The 19,383-nt window shown below is 49.2% G+C and overlaps 1 protein-coding gene across 13 annotated transcripts in view; it reads left to right on the forward strand.

The window, feature by feature from the left end:
• The window catches only part of bptf (bromodomain PHD finger transcription factor), a 48,086-nt gene that overhangs the window by 14,147 nt on the left and 14,556 nt on the right, over positions 1-19,383 (forward strand). For 7 of the 13 annotated variants that reach the window (XM_036539748.1, XM_036539756.1, XM_036539787.1 and 4 more), the window contains exons 4-19: positions 4,729-4,938; positions 5,683-5,874; positions 8,126-8,311; positions 8,877-9,058; positions 10,352-10,707; positions 11,036-11,167; positions 11,722-11,851; positions 12,126-12,261; positions 12,393-12,707; positions 12,917-15,221; positions 15,750-15,874; positions 16,509-16,637; positions 16,920-17,070; positions 17,404-17,524; positions 17,868-18,111; positions 18,211-18,378. In XM_036539748.1, the coding sequence (XP_036395641.1) occupies positions 4,729-4,938; positions 5,683-5,874; positions 8,126-8,311; positions 8,877-9,058; positions 10,352-10,707; positions 11,036-11,167; positions 11,722-11,851; positions 12,126-12,261; positions 12,393-12,707; positions 12,917-15,221; positions 15,750-15,874; positions 16,509-16,637; positions 16,920-17,070; positions 17,404-17,524; positions 17,868-18,111; positions 18,211-18,378 (5,082 nt within the window). Of the gene's footprint in view, positions 1-4,728; positions 4,939-5,682; positions 5,875-8,125; positions 8,312-8,876; positions 9,059-10,351; positions 10,708-11,035; positions 11,168-11,721; positions 11,852-12,125; positions 12,262-12,392; positions 12,708-12,916; positions 15,222-15,749; positions 15,887-16,508; positions 16,638-16,919; positions 17,071-17,403; positions 17,525-17,867; positions 18,112-18,210; positions 18,379-19,383 lie in introns of all 13 variants that reach the window. The other 6 variants (XM_036539814.1, XM_036539840.1, XM_036539847.1 and 3 more) reach the window with 3 other exon arrangements.

The raw sequence follows: 19,383 nt of genomic DNA on the forward strand, positions 1-19,383 counted from the left end.
TAAAAGGGGAAACGTTGTCTCTGAGATGTTTTTTTTTTTTTGTATTTATTTATTTTTTCCATCAGCCTCATTAGGTAAATATATCTGTAATCTCTTGAAATTGGCTTATTGCTGCCTGTAGTCCCTAATGCCTTCCATATTCATGTTGAGTTTGCTTTAATGATGCTTCATGTGAATTTTGATAACATACAATGCTGTGTCTGCATGCAGTTTGTAGTTGTGGAATAAAGAGTCTGCTGTAGCATGCATTGGGAAGGGCATTCAAGGGGCACCCTGTTGTGTTTTTCTGCTATTTACGCCCATTTCAAAGCAAAGCAGCGGGGGATGGATCAGGTAATGGCACTGACGCTTCTTGTGTCTGCAGCACTCTTAACAATCTTTGCTCTATTTTTAAAAGCAGATGACAAGCTCGCGGGATTCACTGTGTAGTGAGTGGTGTAATGGTATGACTGTGTAACATAAAATTACACCGGCACATGGGGGAAAAGTTGGATGCTTGCATTGAGAAGTTGTTCCCTTTTGGGCCAAAAACTTATTTGCTGTTGCAGTCATGTGAGGCCCGTCGCTCTGTTAACCAAAAAAGAAAAAAAGCTTGCATATCTGATGCTGTCTTTACCGCCATCCCTTTTCTGTAGTTCTGAAATGGTTGATGATCCCTTTCCTTCCAGCAACTCAGATAAAAAATGTGTCTGTGTAGCAAGACATTGACGGAATGAAGTGCTATGAAGTATTTTATTAAATCCAAGGGGATTGGGCATTGTACTTTATTGGGTGACATTGCGACTGGTTTGACAATGTTTGACAAATATGGTCTGGATATTGCAAATTGGTGTGTAACTCTTGTTGTCTGGGGATGATGTTTTGTGTGCATAGCTTATTATAGCCCCCCCTGTTGGGTGACACTGGATAAGCTTGCTTATCTTTTTTGTGCTAGGCAATTTATTCTGATCATTGTTATATTAATTTTGTATTCTACAGTATTGAGAATTTAAAACCTCTATCACATACCTAGATGTTGTAAATAATGCTAGAAACATTATGGAAAAATAAAATCACATTTTTATAGTCCTTGGTAACCCACTAATGTTAATAGTAGTTCCCATCAGCCCTCTGTGACATGCAACTTTGGACTGGAACGCACTGAACGCAGTCCAATGGCGGTCAGTTCTCAGTAATATTAAGCAGAAAGCAAATGTATTTAGACTGCTTGCTGTTTTATTCACAAGTGGAAAGCGTGGTGGCATCTTCTTCTTCCAATACTTCATTGCTTTTTAATGCTTTTGCTGGAGCCTGAGGGTCCTGCTGGGTGAATTCAGAATGATAACTTTAAAAAAATCACAAAGTCTTCCCGTCTATAAATGTCACTTTAATTAGCGCTTGTGTTTAAATTTTGGATCTTTTGGATATTCGTCTTGCCTTTGGTGGATCGTGTTTTGGGGTACTAATGAAGTCGGCCTGCCCTGCCTTTGGATGAGTGGTGCTTGAGGAGCGGCGGCTGTGACATCACGCATGCTAATCTGACCCGGCCGCTCCGGCGCTGTCACCCACACGGGCGAGAGCATGATTAAAGCGCGCCATTCCGGAGTGTCGGGTTTGTCGTTGGATCTGTGACGAGATTACCCAGCAAGCCGCAGGAGGAGGTGCAGCAGGCGGCTGCTGCGCCACATCAAAAGAGCCCTCTTTGTGTTCCCCGACGCGCAGTGTCCCTTCCCTCGCCCTGTGTGTGATGGGTAGTAGTGTGTGCTGTAATGTGTTTGCGCTACAATAGAAAACCAATCTCTCCAACCCCCCCCCACCCCCCACCCCCCCGCCCTCCTCCCTCCCTCTGCTCTCTGTGTCGATTTGACAGCTAGGTTATTCTCTCCTTGTCATCTTCAGCCAAGCCTGATGGCTCCCTGAATCCTTACCTACACATTGCTCCCAGGATCTTGGCTGAATCCAGACAACCCCAGTCCCATGCTCACGTTTTTTTATCAGTTCCGCATGAATGTGTCAGGCTCTTTTTTTTTTCGACTCTTGTCATTAACCTCCATCCTATTCTCTTTTTTTTTTTTTTTTAGCCTTTTTCAAAACATTATCCCAGATCGTCACATTCTGCTCATCCATTGTAGAAACTGATCTTTTTTTTTTCTACCTCCATATATGTGGATTTGTAGTTGCGCTTTTGCAGTGGTGAAATTTCCCGTCCTCCTGTAGAGGGGGGGGGAGAGAGACGCCCCCCTGGTGCAGCCCTCCGTCCTGCGTGTCCGGCCCTGCCCGGTGGAAACAGCCATCGCAGCCCAGATGAGCCAGAACTGCCTGTGAGGTGCTGCATTGTTAAGCCCGGAGAGACGGAGATGGGGACCAGTGGCTCCTGCACACTAATTAGTCCCCAGAGGAGCGGGAGGGAAATAATGCGAGATCCGTTTCATAACCAGCTTTAAAAAAATGCAGTTATTCGGCGCGTAGTGACGGTGTCGGAACGAGTGTTGCACGCATCTGGTGCGCAGCTTGGTCTTTGTTCCTGGAGTGTCCGATTTTTTTTTTTTTTTTTTTTTTCCCCCCCTCCTCCCCCCAAATGCAATTGTTAAGCGTCATTCTCAATGCAGCTTTCATGCCCATCAGTTTTCATTGGCCTCTTTGAATTCGTTTGGAGGGCACATCCTCCCAGAAAGCGCCTCTTGCTGTTTTTTTTTTCCCCCTTTTTTGAAGACATTGATAAAATGGTCAGACTACGATCGCTTGGAAACGGAAGCGCGTCCCCCCCCCCCCCCACACACACACACACACACACACACACACACACACACACACACACACACACACACACACACACACACACACACACACACCCACCCCACCCCAAGTAGAACATCTGAGATTTCAATTGATTCTGACGTTGGCTTTGACTGATGGGTAGCGGAGCACGCCTGGCTGCTCCCCAGTTCTAACATACTGGGGGAACATATGCACATTGAGACAAATTGTCATTCACAGAGCAACACAGCCCAGATTGTCTCCAGGAGCGGGAGGTTGGCGCTGCTTTCTGGGCCCGTTTCAAGACGGCGTCATCTTCCTGCATGGCTGCCCTCGCTACAATGCAGGGAGGAAATGAGATCAATTCCTAAAACCGCCTCGGTGGTGAATCACCTTCGGTTATTTCGCACATTGGCAAAGTGTGATCTGCACCGTCATCACGGATGAAATCGTCTTGCTGTTGCCCGGTTGCTATAGTGCACTGGTTCAGATTTACTCCTAAACGTGTCCCTTTACATTATAACAGACAGCATCGTGGTTGACACCGGGTTTTGTTACACAGTACGCACTGCTAAAACTTGCTATTGACAGCTAATGGCGTGGTAAGTGTGAACCCTGCCGTCATGGCCACGTGCTTGTGTGTCACTCAGGCTGGATTCACCTCTGTATGTCTCCTGTATCTGGAGCTTTCGTGTCAGACACCATTAATTGATGCTCAGTTCCTTCCTCATGGTGCAAGCTCTTTATTTTCCAAGGCTATATTTAGGCGGAGGATTAGAAACAAACTTAAGGTGGCTCTTCAGGTAGCAGGGTGTGGATTGCTCAGACAGCTGTTTGCGTTTAGATACCTTCGGTACATGACACACGATCCCTTCAGTATATGTCAGTGCGTGATACAATCCGTGTTAAATCTTTGATCAGTGCGACTTTGCCCCTTCTTAATCGTATTTGGCGTTCAGGCTTTTTATTAGGGTTTTTTTTTTTTTTGGAAAGCGAATGGAATGAAAGACGGTGCTTTTTTTTTTTTTTTTTAGGCCTGATGCAGACAGGTGAAGAGTTCTCCCAGCCGACACAATTTGCTGATTGGCCAGATTCTTCTCCGCCACTTCGGTTTCAGTTTAATGAAATTAGAGCCTGGCTGCGCTGCGGGGACAGGCCTGCCGCTGCTGCTCACGGGGCACCTGGGTGACTCCATGCAGGCAGCAGTGCCCAACAAGTACATTCACATGCCGTTTACAGCATGTATTTTAGAAGGTTCGCTGGAGTACGTTGGACTTCAGACCTTGCCTGTCAGTCTGCACAGATTACATAGGTTTGCATACATAAGTCAAGTTTTACTCTACATTATGTACATTAGATAAGCTGATTATTTATTTTCGTGGTTAAAAGAGAGATTGTTTCGCCTAACAGAAACATCCCTCAGCTGACTTATAAAACTTGTAAAAAAAGCTCCTTGCCATTTTGTTGCAGATGTTTGTGACCAGTCACTTTGAATATTTTCCAGAAATATTAATACCTAATACACTGAATATTAATTAATTTAAATAGTATTTTTCATTTCTGCCTTAGCCTGTGATGTCTTTCATTTTTATCCAGATGTTCATCTTGACATGTTGGTGTAGTTCTCTGATATGACACTGTAGTTAGTGAAATAATATATGCTTGCAGAGAAGTTTTAAGAGAGATCCTTGTTCAATTTCAGCAGCGCAGGAAGGGGGAAAGTTCAGGGACCCCCGACGGTAGCAATGTGAGTTTGTCCAAGAGTTATTTTAGCTGTTGAGCTGTGAGCACGATCCGACCAATGTGTTGTAAGCTTTCCTGAAGGGTGGTCCTTCGCGACGGCCACTGAAGTAGTTGGAATCACATGCTGCGGTCCTGTGTGACTAACAGCGCTGGAGGGTTGCCAGACAGGGGCTAAGCTGCCTGTCTGTGCGGGGCTGCACCTCTGCCCGCTGCGTGTGTGTGACCGTCCGATTGGGCCAAATCTTGCAGAGGAGATCCTGGATCGACTGAAGGCCAAGCAGGAGGCGGAGCTAGAGGAGGTGAAGCGCCGGGCAGCGGAGGAGGCCGAGAAGACGAGGCGGGAGTGCGGGCTCGACGTCCAGCCCGAAGCAGGCAAGAGCGAAGAGGAGGCCCCAGCAGACAAAGCACCAGGACAGGATGAGGAGCAGAGGAGCGCTGAGGGCCCGGGAGCTGCAGCAGGTAACACCCATATACACACCCTGCCTGGTGTTTCTAATGTATTCACTTGTATTTTTTCAGTGTTGGTGGTTATTATTTTCTGTTTATTAGTTTAATTGTTTTTTTTTTTTTTGGTTTGTTTTTTTTTCACTGAGTGGAAAATCTAAGGTTGTATTTTGTTTTGCATTTATTTTAATTAGTTTGTTCATTTTATAATCTCAGCATTAGAGCAGACTTCTGAATCAATTTATTTCTAAATTGATTCAGACAGAATTTACAAGCCAATTTGCACTGTTGTGGATTGCACTCAAATTTCGTCGTTGTTCATGTTACAATGACAATAAAGAAATTCTGATTCTGATTACAATAACAAAGCAGTAGCTTTGCTCACTTTGCTAACAAATTAAATAAGTACCAAACAAACATTCTACGTTTTGCTTTCTGTAACAAGTACACAGATGTATAAAAACTAAGTCTAGTTGCATTAATTCTCCTGAACCTCTGTTAAGCAATGACACATTACTTGTGAATTTATGATCTCACTTAGTCTTGTGTTAATGTGAGACCTGTATTAAAGGCACGTTTTTGGGCAACGGTAAAATGCACCTTGGAATCAATTCTCAGAAATGTCAGGAATCGTTCCTGTTGGGAGTTGACTCCCTCACAGTGCTCGGAACGATCACGTTTGGGTGTTCCTCCGAGGGAGGTTCTTTGTGGAGTGTTTCCAGAGATTCCAGAGTGTTTGTATTGTGCGTTCCACTGTAGCAGAAGCGACCCCTGCTGGAGAGGAAAACGGTAGCTCAGTGGGGCTGAAGCCTGACTCTCCCGCCCCAGACAGTGGCCTCTCCACATCTGAGCACCCTAGCCCCGTTGGAGGGGGCCAGACCGCCCCCTCTGCGTACGGCGAGCCCGGCGAGGAGGGGCCGGCCGGCGGCGAGGCCGTGCAGGAGTCTCCAGGTACAGCGGACGGGCGACCCGCGCCGCCTCTGCTCCCAGTGCTTCAGTGTCCCTCCCCTTGCACGCCTCGCGGACGTCTCTGTCACTGTGCGGTGTCTCTGTGCATCTCCATCCCATTGCCCCCCCCCCCCGACTCGGGTTCACGCATTCATCTCGCACCGAGTGCTCCAAAAATACCAAACTCGACTGGAAGACCTATATTTGCGTCTGATGAGTTCATCAGCACTGAAGTGTAAAAGCTTCTCATCGCAACCAGAAGAGCTCGGTTGCTGCTCTTTTGAGGAGATTTAAAAAGCTCATTGTTCAGACGCGCAGTCGAATGGCGTAGTCTGCCATGAATCGTAATAATCATCTCGAACAAAGCCAAGGATGCGTTCGGATCTCGAGATGAAATCAAATAAACCGGCTCTCCGGATGAATTTAAATGCAACTGCTTGCTAAACCAGTGTCGCAGCACAACTGCAGCAGCGCTCTCTTGTTGTGCGGATCCCTCTTGCTACTTATCCCTTTTGCATTATGCTGGATGCTAGCCTGACAGCTGCAGGGGACGGGGGGAAAATGGCTACCAGTACACACTCGAATCTGCTGCTGATCCATCATTGGCAGGACTCCTCTCTAACATAAATACTGTGAACAAGGGACTCTCAAATAGACTTGAGTCTGGACTTACTGGCATGAATGAAAAGCCTGCCTTTCTGCATTACTCTGTGCTGTGGTCTCTTCTGAGGCACACTGCTAAGGGCCAGCAGTATCCCTGCGTCTACAGTGGTCACCCAGTCAACCCAGCTTTGTATATCCCAGTGCGTCCATTTGTCTTTTGACTTGATGGACAGTTTCCTAAATCTGTGCAGTTACGTGTGCAGCTGTGGAAATTGCACTCCCAGTGAATTTGAGCCATTCCACTGCTCACAAGAAGCAGGCTAGTTTACGGCCAAAGAGGTGGACATAAGTCAGTGCGCTGGCCTGATTCTGTGGAAATGTGGAATTGTTCAAGCCACCGTGCTGCTGGGAACGCCGTTTCCTTTCCTGTTCGCATAAGTCTGACCTTTTGCATGTTTGAATTCTGAGATTGTGCTCCAATCTGACCGCTCTGCAGCGTTTTACACACGGTCATGATTTGCATTACAGAAACATGAATCCTCCTGATACCCACCACTGCTTGTGCCGTTACTGTGTGCTGTTCTTTTTTTTTTTTTTGCATTCTGACCGCACGTGGCTCCCTTGTTACAGCGAATGCGTGCAGCATGTGTGACAAAAGTTGGTTTCATGTTAATTATGGGGGATTTTTTTTTTTTTTGTTTAATTTTTTTATGTTCCAATGCATCTGTTCTGCTTGCATGCCCATGTTGTTGTCTCTGTTTCTGTGTTTTGCCACAGTACCCTGCCATTCTCCATTGTTTCATTGTCACTGCTGTGAAAACTGGCACTTTAAGAATCGCACAGACTGCAGCCAGCACCCCTGGCCCTGCTGATACTCTTCACCAAACAAGTCCGGCCACAAACCAAGTGCTTTATTTCCCCCCCTAAATCCACCCTGGAATGGGAACCAGATGATCTGGCATTGATGAGGCATTACTTAAGCTGCCCCGTCACGATTTAGGGCTTAATACAGGTGCAGCATATATAGATAACGCAGCCTTTGCCCTCTTTCTTCCTGGAGAGACCCTGAAACTCTCATCTGTCTGCTTTCTGGAAGTGCGAGTTTGTGGAATCGGCGGGCCTGTGCAGTGTGGTGGCGTGTGCTCTTCACGCCGCGCTGAGAGCGGATTGGGATGGTGTGTTATCTGCCGCCCGGCCCGCTGAAGTGTGCGTTTATCCTTGGAGCTGAAGATTAGTCACTCCCTTTGTGTTGAGCTAATTATGCCCAATCACTTGTGAAGGCTGTGGGAACTGGAGCGATAAGCATGCAGCTGGCCACTAGGGGGAGCTGTCTCCTTATCGAACTGCTTTCACTCAGCTTCCTGGGAAATTCTGGGAATTGGGAAATTTTGTCCATCTTGTTGTCTCCTCTGTTTTGTTTTGATGACTGATGCTGGCAGTCCATTATGTAGTTCTTTCGTTGTAGCACGTCATAGTTATGCTGTGAATTGGAATTCACTAAATTACAAACTGTGTTTAGTGAATTATTTGTGACTGTTAAGATATTTTGTTCTGTGCAATATTTCAGCCCCCCCCAGCCTCTCAAATCATAAAGGGTTGTGCTGTATTGCAAAAAGGCAAATTATTGACGTGTGTTGTTTATGTTCTCCAGACAAGTCCTCGGAATCGGGGTCCCGCAGTGAAGAGGGCGTTAGCTCCCTGAGCCAGCCCCCGCAAACTGGGGACGAGAACAGCAACAGCAGCCACATGTCCGCCTCCGAGGCTCCGAAGGGCCCCGAAGAGCCCGACATTGCAGACAAGTCCTCCCAGTCCTCCGTCACCAGCCAGGATGAAACAGGTACTGTCTCTTACTCACAGGCAGTTTGGCTCAGTAAGAGAGGGACGCAGGAGCATTATGATTCAGTTCTGCCTTGTGGTGAAAGTCAGATTTAGTTGCGTTTACAAGAGATTTCACAAAAGGGTGTGCCATGCATCATTTTGTTAATTCCCAAGATGTCTGAGCTTGCTCATTGTTATCATTGCGGCACATAAGTCATCCTCTAACACCCGCTACCTCTAGTATTTGATGTTTATTTTATGTGTTGTATCGTGATGAAATTTGAGTTCCCATGAATGGATGTATCGTACTGTACTTGACTTCTGTTGCCTGGTCAGTGCGCAAGTTAACTTGTGGTAGGGCTTGAATAGTGTTGTGTTCACGCCCACTGGCCCAGGAGTGTTGTTAGCCTACTCATTTAACTTGAATGGATACACTTAATGTTCTGTTGTGATTGAGGTTGCTCTGGATAAGAGCTTGTAATGTAAGGTTAGTCTGCGTTTACCTGCGCCGCTAGGACCATCAGCAGCCTTTTCCTCCCCGTGTGAGGGAAAACCGATGTTAACCGGCAGCGCGTGTCCCACAGGTGAGGGCAAGGAGAAGTCCAACGGCGAGGGAGCGGGCGCGGGGGCGGGCCGGGGCACCCTGGCCTCCACCCGCATGGTGACGCGCCTGCGCAACCCCGACAGCAAGCTGAGCCAGATGAAGAACCAGCAGGTGGCGGCGGCCGCCCACGAGGCCAACAAGGCCTTCAAGGAGGGCAAGGAGGTGAGGCGCGGCCTGCCGGCAGCAGAGGAGACCACTCAAAGCCACCCGCTTTACACAGGAAGTAAACACGAGCCGCTGCCAGCGATTTTTTTCAGTTTGCGCTTAGGATCCGCGGACCAGGTGCTTCAGGTCAGGTTAAGTAAGGCGATGTAACCGTCCTTTGATGCCTCGATTATCCACGGATGCTTTCAAATTTAAGTTATTAAGCAGATTCATGAAAGTCCCACTCAGCATCATTTACAAGTAATTTGAAATGTTTTATGTGTGGTATGGTGTGGTGAGATGTGGTAAGGAGGTCTGTTTAGTGTGTCTGAGGCGGGTAATGTAGAAGGGGCTGTTTGCTTCTCGGTTGGGTTACATAAGCGCAGGTGGACTACAATATGAAGCCAGCGTAGGTTTTTTCAGCTGTAATATGACAACATTGTTTAAGTAAATAGCTGAAACAGGTGCTGATCTGTCCCTCTCTCCTATGCGTTGGTCATCTCCGTATAACCATTATCACCAGATTGCTTGTGCAACGCATGCACGTATATAGACAGAAAAAATCTTGCCAGTCTTTTTCTTTGTTTGGAAGAAAACCTAACCTCAAAGGATGCTCAGGTTATGAGACCTGTACTTCAGTGATGTGCTTCTTCTTCTTACTGTCAGTTTGTTTTTCACCCCCTCCTTTTGTTACCGTACGTGAGAGCGACAGTGTCATTATTGGTTGCCCCGGGGGGGGTGGCCGGAGGATCTGTGTTTCCTTTTCACATCTAGAACAACTGTCAGGATGTGGACAAAACAAAACTGTAACTGCGAGGGTGACGTGAGCTATTGTACAGGAGTTACGGATGTAATGTGTCATGTGTAGCTCTAAGTCTGCTGTGAATCTGCTCTTTTTCAAAAAGACTGACAGGAGAATGTTTTAGCTCTCAGTCTGGCCGATCTGTGGCCTCTCAAATGGGTCTTGTATATTAATTTCTCCGTGTTCTCTTAGTTCAGGCGAGCGTTTTAAATAAATTGTTGTTTGACTGAATTATATATTCAAGGAATTTCAATTTAGGTAATTCAGTTTGTTCAGATGTGGTTTTTTTACAAGGTTTCATTGTAGCATCTGTTATGTTTTTAACAAGCTTCTTTCATTGAAAAACTCTTTTGCCTATAGTCATTCACAAAAAACATTACACCGACTGTGACAGAAATGGGGTTAACTCTTCCATCCCTTTCTAGAAGGCCTTTTTTACTTTCCTGCTTGTTGGTGTTAGTTAGCCTCTCCTCTCTGAGGTATTGAGTCTTTTTAAATCCCCCCAACAGGTCCTCGCTATAAGCACCCAAGGAGAGGTGTCTCGACTGAGCACCAAGAAGGAGATAGTGATGAAGGGAAACCTCAGCAATTACTTCAAGCTGGGCCAGGAGGGGAAGTACCGGGTCTACCACAACCAGTACAGCACCAACACCCTGGCCCTCAACAAGCACCAGCACCGCGAGGACCACGACAAGCGTCGCCACCTCTCCCACAAGTTCTGCATGACCCCGGCCGGCGACTTCAAGTGGAACGGCTCCGTCCATGGCTCCAAGGTGCTGACCATCTCCACCCTGAGGCTCACCATCGTCCAGCTGGAGAACAACATCCCCGCGCCCTTCCTGCACCCCAACTGGGCCTCGCACAGGTACACTGTCTGTTTACTTTAAAAAAACCTTAATGCTACTTTACTGTTACCTTAGCGATACCTTACTGTTAACGTGTGTGATAATTCTGATGATTTTACCTACCAAATACGTTGATCATGTGATTTGTACATGTGTACATTGGGGTGTAGAAAGTCTATTGTTGTTTATGCATACCCGAAGATGGCCTACATGGATAGAAAGGTCTCACAATAAAAGTTTTGTGTGAGCCCTCCACATACCGCTAATCAGATAATTATCCTTTTGGTGGGGCCCTACACTGAAGCACACAGCACGGTTTCACAGACAGATGTGGTTTCTTACCCGCAGGTCAAACTGGATCAAAGCTGTGCAGATGTGCAGTAAGGCGCGGGAGTTTGCCCTGGCTTTGGCCATCCTGGAGTGTGCCATAAAGCCAGTGGCCCTGCTGCCCGTCTGGAAGGATTCGCTCGGACACACCAGGCAAGTGAAGTTCACGAACCCGAGGGCTGAGGTTACCCATGAAAGGGCGGTGCCGTTTGTGTCATCGCGCCCACGCGGGGACGACGCTGGTTTGGTTTCCAGGTCGTGATTCTCCAAGGCGAATGGAAACGCTAACGCTAGCAGCGACTCTCTCTGGTATGCGTCGCCGAGGATGTTTGCAGTCTCGGGTTTACAGGGAGGCCATCAGCAGCAGTTCAAATGCAATCCTCTGTGTAAGAAAATATTTGTGCAGGACCGCTACCTGTTCTGCTGTTCCCGGGGCTTGACCACATCTTCCCCGCTCAAAGCGCAGAATATGCTTATATGATGTGAGCAGGCTTCCTGGCCTGGGTAGGTCTGGTCGGGGCGTTTGCAGCGGCCCACACTATTCCCCCGAGTGCACCAGGGGCGGGGTGTGTTATCTGTGGATCCGAGCCAAAACCAGCCGGGGAGTTACCTCCCTGCTTTGATCTTGGCTGGTCTTTTCAGCGGTGTGTTTCTAAGGCGCTTTTTGTGGTATCCTCTTGATATATTAACTTCTCTCAATTTTGTAGGTTACATCGAATGACCTCCATTGAACGGGAGGAGAAAGAAAAGGTGAAGAAGAGGGAGCGAAAGCTAGAGGAGGAGGAGACCATGCAGCAGGCCACATGGGTCAAATACACCATTCCCATCAAACACCAGGTAAGCAGGCCACATGTGTCAAGTATGCCCTTCCCACCAAAGGACAGGAAGACAGGTTGCAATTATTGTGTCCATGTCTGCTATTTTAATTGTGGGTGCATTCAGTGCACTAGCTGTACGTTCAGACTCTTCAGTAGTTTTGAGCATCTTGGGGTATCTCTGGATCACCCAAAATGTGGATTTAATTCAAACCTTTGTGGTGCCAGTTCTGCTTTTGTTTCTTCTGAAGCTGCTCATGTTTTTTCCTCTGCTCTGCTCTCTCCTTTGTGTGAAGGTGTGGAAGCAGAAAGGAGAGGAGTACAGAGTGACTGGGTATGGTGGCTGGAGCTGGATCAGCAAGACCCACGTGCATCGCTTTGTCCCCAGACTACCAGGAAACACCAACGTCAACTACCGGAAAGAGCTGGAGGGTATGGACCACCTAATCACTCTGCCAGACGCGCTGTTTTTTACGACTCCCTTGTTTTTCTGTCTCTATCTCAATTCCGACGTTAACATGAACTTTTTTTTAATGCTTATTTTTGTATTTGTTTCTGGTCAGCTGCCAAAAGTGGCAAGAAGATCGCAGTTGGTGATGCAGACAAAAGAAGGGGCCTTCAAAAATTAAGTACAGACTTGGAAACCCAAGCGAAAGAGGGTACTGCAGAGGACTTGTCTAAAAGTAAACCAGAGAAAGACAAGGACCTCCACAGCGAGGCATTAGGCGAGGAGAAGATGGAGAACAGGGTAGAGGAGAAGATGGCAGAGATGATGAAGGACAAGCCAGATGAGCAGGCTGAGAAGAGTATGGAGGAAGAGGCTGAAAAGATGGACGTTGATTCCAGCCCATCAGACTCAGGAGAGCATAAAGAAAAAGGTACTCAATCCATCCACCCATACACACACACACACACACACACACACACACACACACACACTTACACACGCAGTTATAAGTCATCGGCTGCCTTTTCCACTTGAGTTTTAATTTGAGTGTTACCACCTCTCTCAGATTACAGGTAGCTGCCAGATTTTATTTACGGTAATTTGACCTGGCCTGATTGATTTTCCTCTCCTCTCTCCCAGGGAAGAACGAGAGCATCAGCCCCGCGCCCTCGGACGACATGGACGTGAAGGAGGAACCCAAGGATGGCGAGGAGGGCAAGGCCGAGACGCAGCCCAAGTCCCCGCAGAGGCCCTTCAACTACGACGTGGTGAACGTTAGCGAGGGCTTCCAGCTGCGCACCGCCTACAAGAAGAAGGTGAAGGCCTCCAAGCTGGACGGGCTGCTGGAACGCAGGGTCAAGCAGTTCACCCTGGAGGAGAAGCAGAGGCTGGAGCGCCTGAAGCAGTCCTCCCTCGCCAAGCCGGCCGCCAAGGGAGCCGCCGTACCCCAGCCGGCGCTGAAGGTGAAAGTTGAGGGCAAGCCCTTGGCGGCGCTCCCTGCCAGCCCCGCGGTGAACAAAGGGCAAGGGAAGCCTGACCTTCCGAAGACGGAAGGAGGTGCCGGCACCCCCTCCAGTTCTGCTGGCTCAGAAACTGCGGCGTCCACCGTAGCCCCCAGGCCGGAAAATCAAATGCGCGGTCAGAGTGAGGGAAAGAAAGGCCCTGACCCGGTGTCCAAGCAGGAGGGGAACAAGCACTTGGCAGCTGGCGTCGTGGCGCACGGCCCCGATGTTGAGCAGAAGCAGCAGTCCACCAAGGTTCAGAGTTCGGCGGAGACCGAAAAAGGACATGAAAGGTTGGACTCAACTTGTAAGGGTAACGGTTCTGAACCTGCCTCAGAGGCCTTAAGGACTGCAGGCACTGAGTCTGAGGCGTCTGCCAGGGAAAAGCAGCCTGTTGCTGATCCATCCAGCACCACCCCCGCCCCTGCCAGCCAGGACGACCGTGGGAATCTGGTCACATCATCAGCGCCATCCGAGCCTCCATCCGGCAATAATTCTGAACTTAAAGCGGCGTCCCAGAAAAGCCAAGCACTTGAGAAGGAGGAGTCTGTCAAGCTGTGTCAGCAGTCAGAATTTCTCAAGCCTGAAGCTGTGGAGAAGGTGTGCGCCCCTGACAAAAGTCCGGAGCTGAGGGTGACTGAGGAAAATGGTAAGAAGCACGGCTATGAGGACAAAGAGCTGGTGGACAGAGAGAACTCCAGTACAGACAAAAGCCAGGATGGAAAGACAGCTGAAGCAGAAAAATCACTGCCCTCCCCGACAGTTCAGGTCAATGGGAAAGATGGCGCAGACGGCACGCCTCTCCGGGACGCTAAAACTCCCGCTAAAGAATCTTCCAACTCGGATCTGCCGAACAACGTGGAGGCGAAGGTGAACAACCTCACCAAGGGGAGCCCAGAAGGCGACCTCAAAGTTCTGCCTTTGAAGGATGCGCTCAAACCCCTGATGAATGGTGACCTCGCTGTGGACGGGTCGAAGGAGAAACCGAACAGCACGGCGCCTCCCGCCCAGCAGTCCAGCCCACCCTCAGCTGCTGAAGGAGAGAAGAAGGTGACTGATCCTGACTACCTGCCCCCCCAGAAGATACCTCGCCTGGAGAACGACGTCAGCGGGATTGTGGATTCCACCGTGACCTCTCTGCCCGCTGTCCTGAGCTCTACCACCCCAGCCGGAATCCGAAGGCCAGAGGAGAGCAACAACAGCACTGAGGCGGAGCCCATGGAGGCCGAGGCTGCGCCCCTCAAGAAAATCGTCCCGTCCCCCGTCCCGTCTGCGGAAGAATCCAGCCTCAGCAACGACTTCACAGAGGACAGCAACAGCGGGGCCTGCTCGGAGGCCAAGGCGGAGCCGCAGAAAGGCGAGCCCCTCACGACCATCATCACCCAGGTCACCACCACCACCACCACCGTGTCCACCGAGTCCAAGACCGTGCAGATAGCCGAGGTCTCCAGCACGCACAGCGGCGCGTCCAAGGTGGTGGCCACCGCGGAGAACAGCGCCGTCTCCACCCTCACCACCATGACCAAAACCACGGTGACCAAAGTCAGCTCCCCGACGCGGGACAGTGGGCCGGACGTGGTGTCCGTGTCGGAGGAGAGCAAGACCACGGTGACCACCATGCTGACGGATTCGGCCTCCAGCGCCGCCGGCTCCTCCATCACGTCCATGACTGTCAGCAAGGAGTACACCACCAGGGATAGGGTCAAGCTGCTCAAGTTCTCCCGCACCAAGAAAACGCGGTCCGGCACGGCACTCCCCTCCTACCGCAAGTTCGTCACCAAGAGCAGCAAGAAGAGCATCTTTGTCCTGCCCAACGATGACCTGAGGAAGCTGGCGAGACGGGGAGGCATTCGGGAGGTGCCCGTCTTCAGCTACAGTGCCAAGCCGGCCTTGGATATCTGGCCCTATCCTTCCCCGAGACCCACATTTGGCATCACATGGAGGTGGGATCATTTGTGTTTTTCTTCTTTTTTTTTACACCATTGACAACTATGTTCTTTATTCTGAAGCCAGGTTTATTGTACAAGGAGTTTGTTTGTCCTTTTTGTTGTTTGTGCTGTAGGCCCAGTTCATTATGCTGAGCAAAAACCCTTTGTTGTTTTACATCTCTGACTTTCCAAGTCGGCGTAGGCGTGAATCAGCTCTCAGTTAAGAGCAGGAAAGACACTGAAATTGTAAAGTGGCACGGAGGATGTTTTTCTCCTTGAGCCAACACCGAAAAGGGGGACTATCTTCCATTTCATATTTATTTTCCAAACATTGGTTCAACTTTCAAAAATAGCGCAAGCCAAACAAGAGGATGTTGCAAACAGTAGAGTCTGGTTCCTGATGGTTTGAGCGGTCACAATTCGCCGGAGACGCTTGAGTTTTCGTTTCCAGCTCGGGTCCTGTAAGTGGAAGTGAAATAAATGAAAAGCTGGCCTCGCCCGCGCGCCCATGCGCATGCTGACGGACGTGTGTCTTGGCTGCAGGTACCGGCTCCAGACGGTGAAGTCTCTGGCGGGGGTGAGCCTGATGTTGCGGCTGCTGTGGGCCTGCCTCAGGTGGGATGACATGGCGGTGAAGCCTTCCTCCACCGGGGGCACCACACGCACAGGTGAGCGCACAGGTATCTGGCTCTCCTCTTCTGTCTCCTTTTCACAGCATAGCACTTTTCAAAACACAACTGACCTGCAGAGTGCCCAGATTTTGTAAGTAAATGTGTTGAAAGTTCAGGAACACTACACATTCACCATGCCCACCATGTGACTAATGAGTCTTTAAATTTTGGAATATTTTGAGCACCGGCTGAGCCCTATTACCTGGGTTCAAAACATGGGTTGGTATCTGCCAGCAATGACCAAGAGTCCACAGCAGCAGAACAAATTGGCTTTATTCTGCTGGGGGTTGGAGGGGATTTGTCAGCAAGGTGTCCTTATCTTTCTGCTCTCGGGAACCCTTCAACTCAATCACCTGGTTGACTTCAGTGAAACCGCGCTTGTCCTTCAATTGGTGCTTACTTTCACTGTGGTGCACTGTAGGCCTTATACTGTGATAAATATCTAGTGGCAGATGTATTGGAGGATTAAATTTGTTACAGTGCAAGCGCAGAGGATGGCACTTTGACACACAGTTGGCAGTTCCAAAAAGCAATGAAAAAGGGGGGTAATGCACATAAAAGTAATACACATAAAGTTTTGTGTCATACCAGTGCAAACATGCATTCCTGTCTTCGCCTCTTTTCCCCTTAGAAACTTCAGACACTGAAATTACCACAACGGAGATTATCAAGCGGAGAGATGTAGGACCATATGGCATTAGATCAGAGTACTGTATCAGGAAAATCATCTGTCCCATCGGCGTTCCAGAAACCCCCAAAGGTAAGACATTCTTTCAGCTTTTTCCCAGGGCCGTCCTGAAAACCTAAGATCTAAATGCCATCAGTCATAGGTGCCTTTCTCACAAGATGAAAACACTGGCCAAGTATAGGATATGATTGAACGTTACACTCTAATGTTCCTGAATTTAAAGAACTGGGGATTTTAAGAATTATCTGAAATGCTGTATTTTCTTGAATTTTCTACTTTTTATTTCAATACATGTGTAAAATACATGGAAGTCGGTTGTAGAATCATCTCTCTCTCTCTGCTCCCCGTCTAAAGAAACGCCCACACCCCAGAGGAAAGGTCTGCGGTCGAGCGCTCTAAGGCCTAAGAAGCCGGAGGCCCCGAAGCAGACGGGCCCGGTGGTGATCGAGACATGGGTGGCGGAGGAGGAGCTGGATCTCTGGGAGATCAGAGCCTTTTCAGAAAGGTAAGACCTTCGGGCCCGGTCATACCACAGGACAGCAGCACGCCATCAGACGTGTGAAACCGACATCTAAAAAAACTCGAACTGAAGGTTGTTCTCGTGAAAATTTCCAAGATAAGATGGGTGGTGGTGGTGCGCTGCATTCTGTTGGTTATGGGTGCTAAGTTGGATTAAACACCAGCTGTGCGTTCATCTAAATCGTGTCTGCGTTTTGTCCTCTGAATTTCGGCCCCTGTGGTGGTGGTGGTGATGGCGGCAGTGGTGGTGGTGGCGCTTGCCGTGTGGGGGGGGGCTCTGCCTGCTGATGTGCTGACACGGCTTCTCTCGCTGTTTCAGGGTTGAAAAGGAGAAGGCGCAGGCTGCAGAGCAGGCAAAGGTTAGTGAGCAGAAGAAAGCAGTGGAGTGCAAGGCCCAAATGGAGGCTCAGCTAAAGCAGCAGAGATTGGCTGCCCAGCAGGTGGGAAGACAAAGCTGAGTTTCCACCTTGCACAGTGATGATCAGTAGCCTCCTGATGTGTCGCTAAATTGAATTGGGGTTGCACAAATAACCATTCTCATTTCAGAAGGGTAATATCAATTCTTGTTTGGCTCCACCAATTAGAATGTCATTTTAAAGAATTCCAAATTTATAAAATTTTTGGCTGATTTTTAGTATGATAATTAATATTTTCAACATTAGGCATAGCGCAATGTTATATTTGTGTACCCTGATCTATTTCAATATGGCTTTGCTTTAAGTCACATTTACCTTTAGTGTAGAGAAACATGGCCTTAGTGAATATCTGACCTCTGTGTTACAGAAACGCCTGGAGCAGCAGAAACTGGCCACCAGCACCACCACAGCGTCCACTCCATCCACTAGCCCTGCTGCCCCTGCCTCCACCCCGCAGAAGGTGATGGTCGGCTCGTTGACAAGCCAGGTCACCCCTGGAACCAAAGTGGTACTGGCCACGAAGATGGGCTCCCCTGCAGTGACATTCCAGCAGAACAAGAACTTCCAGCAAACCTTTGCTTCTTGGGTCAAACAGGGTCAGAGCAGTCCAGGTACGCCGACGGATGGGCGACTCGCTGCGCGACTTCGAGGGGGGGCCTAGCGGCGATTACGCGGCCGTCTCACGCGCGTTTGGCTTGTGTCTTTTGCAGCCTCCACCAGTTCTGTCGCCACGGTGGCCGCCAGCGCCACCACCACGGGGCAGACGTTCCAGATCACCGGGAGCCCGGTGACAATGGCCGGCAAAGTCATCACTGCCAAGCTGCCGCTCCCAGCCAACAGCAAGATTGTCACTGTCAACGTGCCAACCACTCAAGGAGGTACGGCGCAACACCGGGGTGGGGTTTTTTGGGTGCCTGGGGTTCTGCTTGCTCGGCCTGATGGTTCCCAAAATCCCTTCCTCCCAGCATTGTTGAGAGCAGCAAAGGATTAGGCGGTATGCTGTGACTGTTGAGGTGTGCCAGTAAAATTGGCTCAGGATCCCAGGCAGCACTAAGACGCTCATGGCGATAGTTGTAGGAAACTGGCCGACGGTCAGGGTGAAGCCCATGCTACACCGCGCGGCTGCGCGCGGACCTGTTCACGCTCCGCTGGCTTGTCACCCTTTACATCTTGGTCTGTGTGGTCAGTTTCTGTGTTTTGCAGGAGGAACCAGACCAAAAAAAGGAGTATTTACGTGGTGGCAGCGCAGCTCAGAGTGTATTTTCCCACTTTATTTACAGTGGACCAGTTACTATCTATTAGAGTGCTCAGACAGTTTTAAGCATATCTAGTTAATATAAATGACTTGTCAGAATCCAGTTAAACCACCCACAGTTCCCAAGGATTCCTGTAAAAGTAACCTCCACGTCAAGAATTTTAGGTGCCTCATTTATAATTGGGGACATGTGGCCGGAAGAGTGTGTTTGAAAAACAAAGCACTCGACCATTACTTTCCTGGTGTGTTTACAACACTCAACGTCAAGCTGCGTGCGCATATAGGTCAATGTTCCCTGTATACTGGGGATCCAGTTTAGCAGCCTTGGCTGGATGCCAGCTGAAGGTTTTCCTCATTTAAGTGGACCCTGTGGCAAACGTGAACAGGGTGAGATTGCTGCGCAGTCTGCTGCGCCGCCCCTCCGCGCAACATGCAGGTGTAGAGTTCCATTCAAAGCTGCGTCAGACTGATCAATAAGAGATTAGCGCTGAGTATCGTCTGCTTAGATACCCGATACGAGCCCGGGTATTGGAATATCAAAGTCTGGAGCAATCAAGACCGTTTGTCCTTGCAGATTATGTGAGAACGTGTGAATGCAAAATCAGAAGACGGAGGGGGTCAGTGGGTG

Source organism: Megalops cyprinoides, chromosome 1 (genome assembly GCF_013368585.1).
Source record: "Megalops cyprinoides isolate fMegCyp1 chromosome 1, fMegCyp1.pri, whole genome shotgun sequence".
NCBI classification, from domain to species: Eukaryota; Metazoa; Chordata; class Actinopteri; order Elopiformes; family Megalopidae; genus Megalops; species Megalops cyprinoides.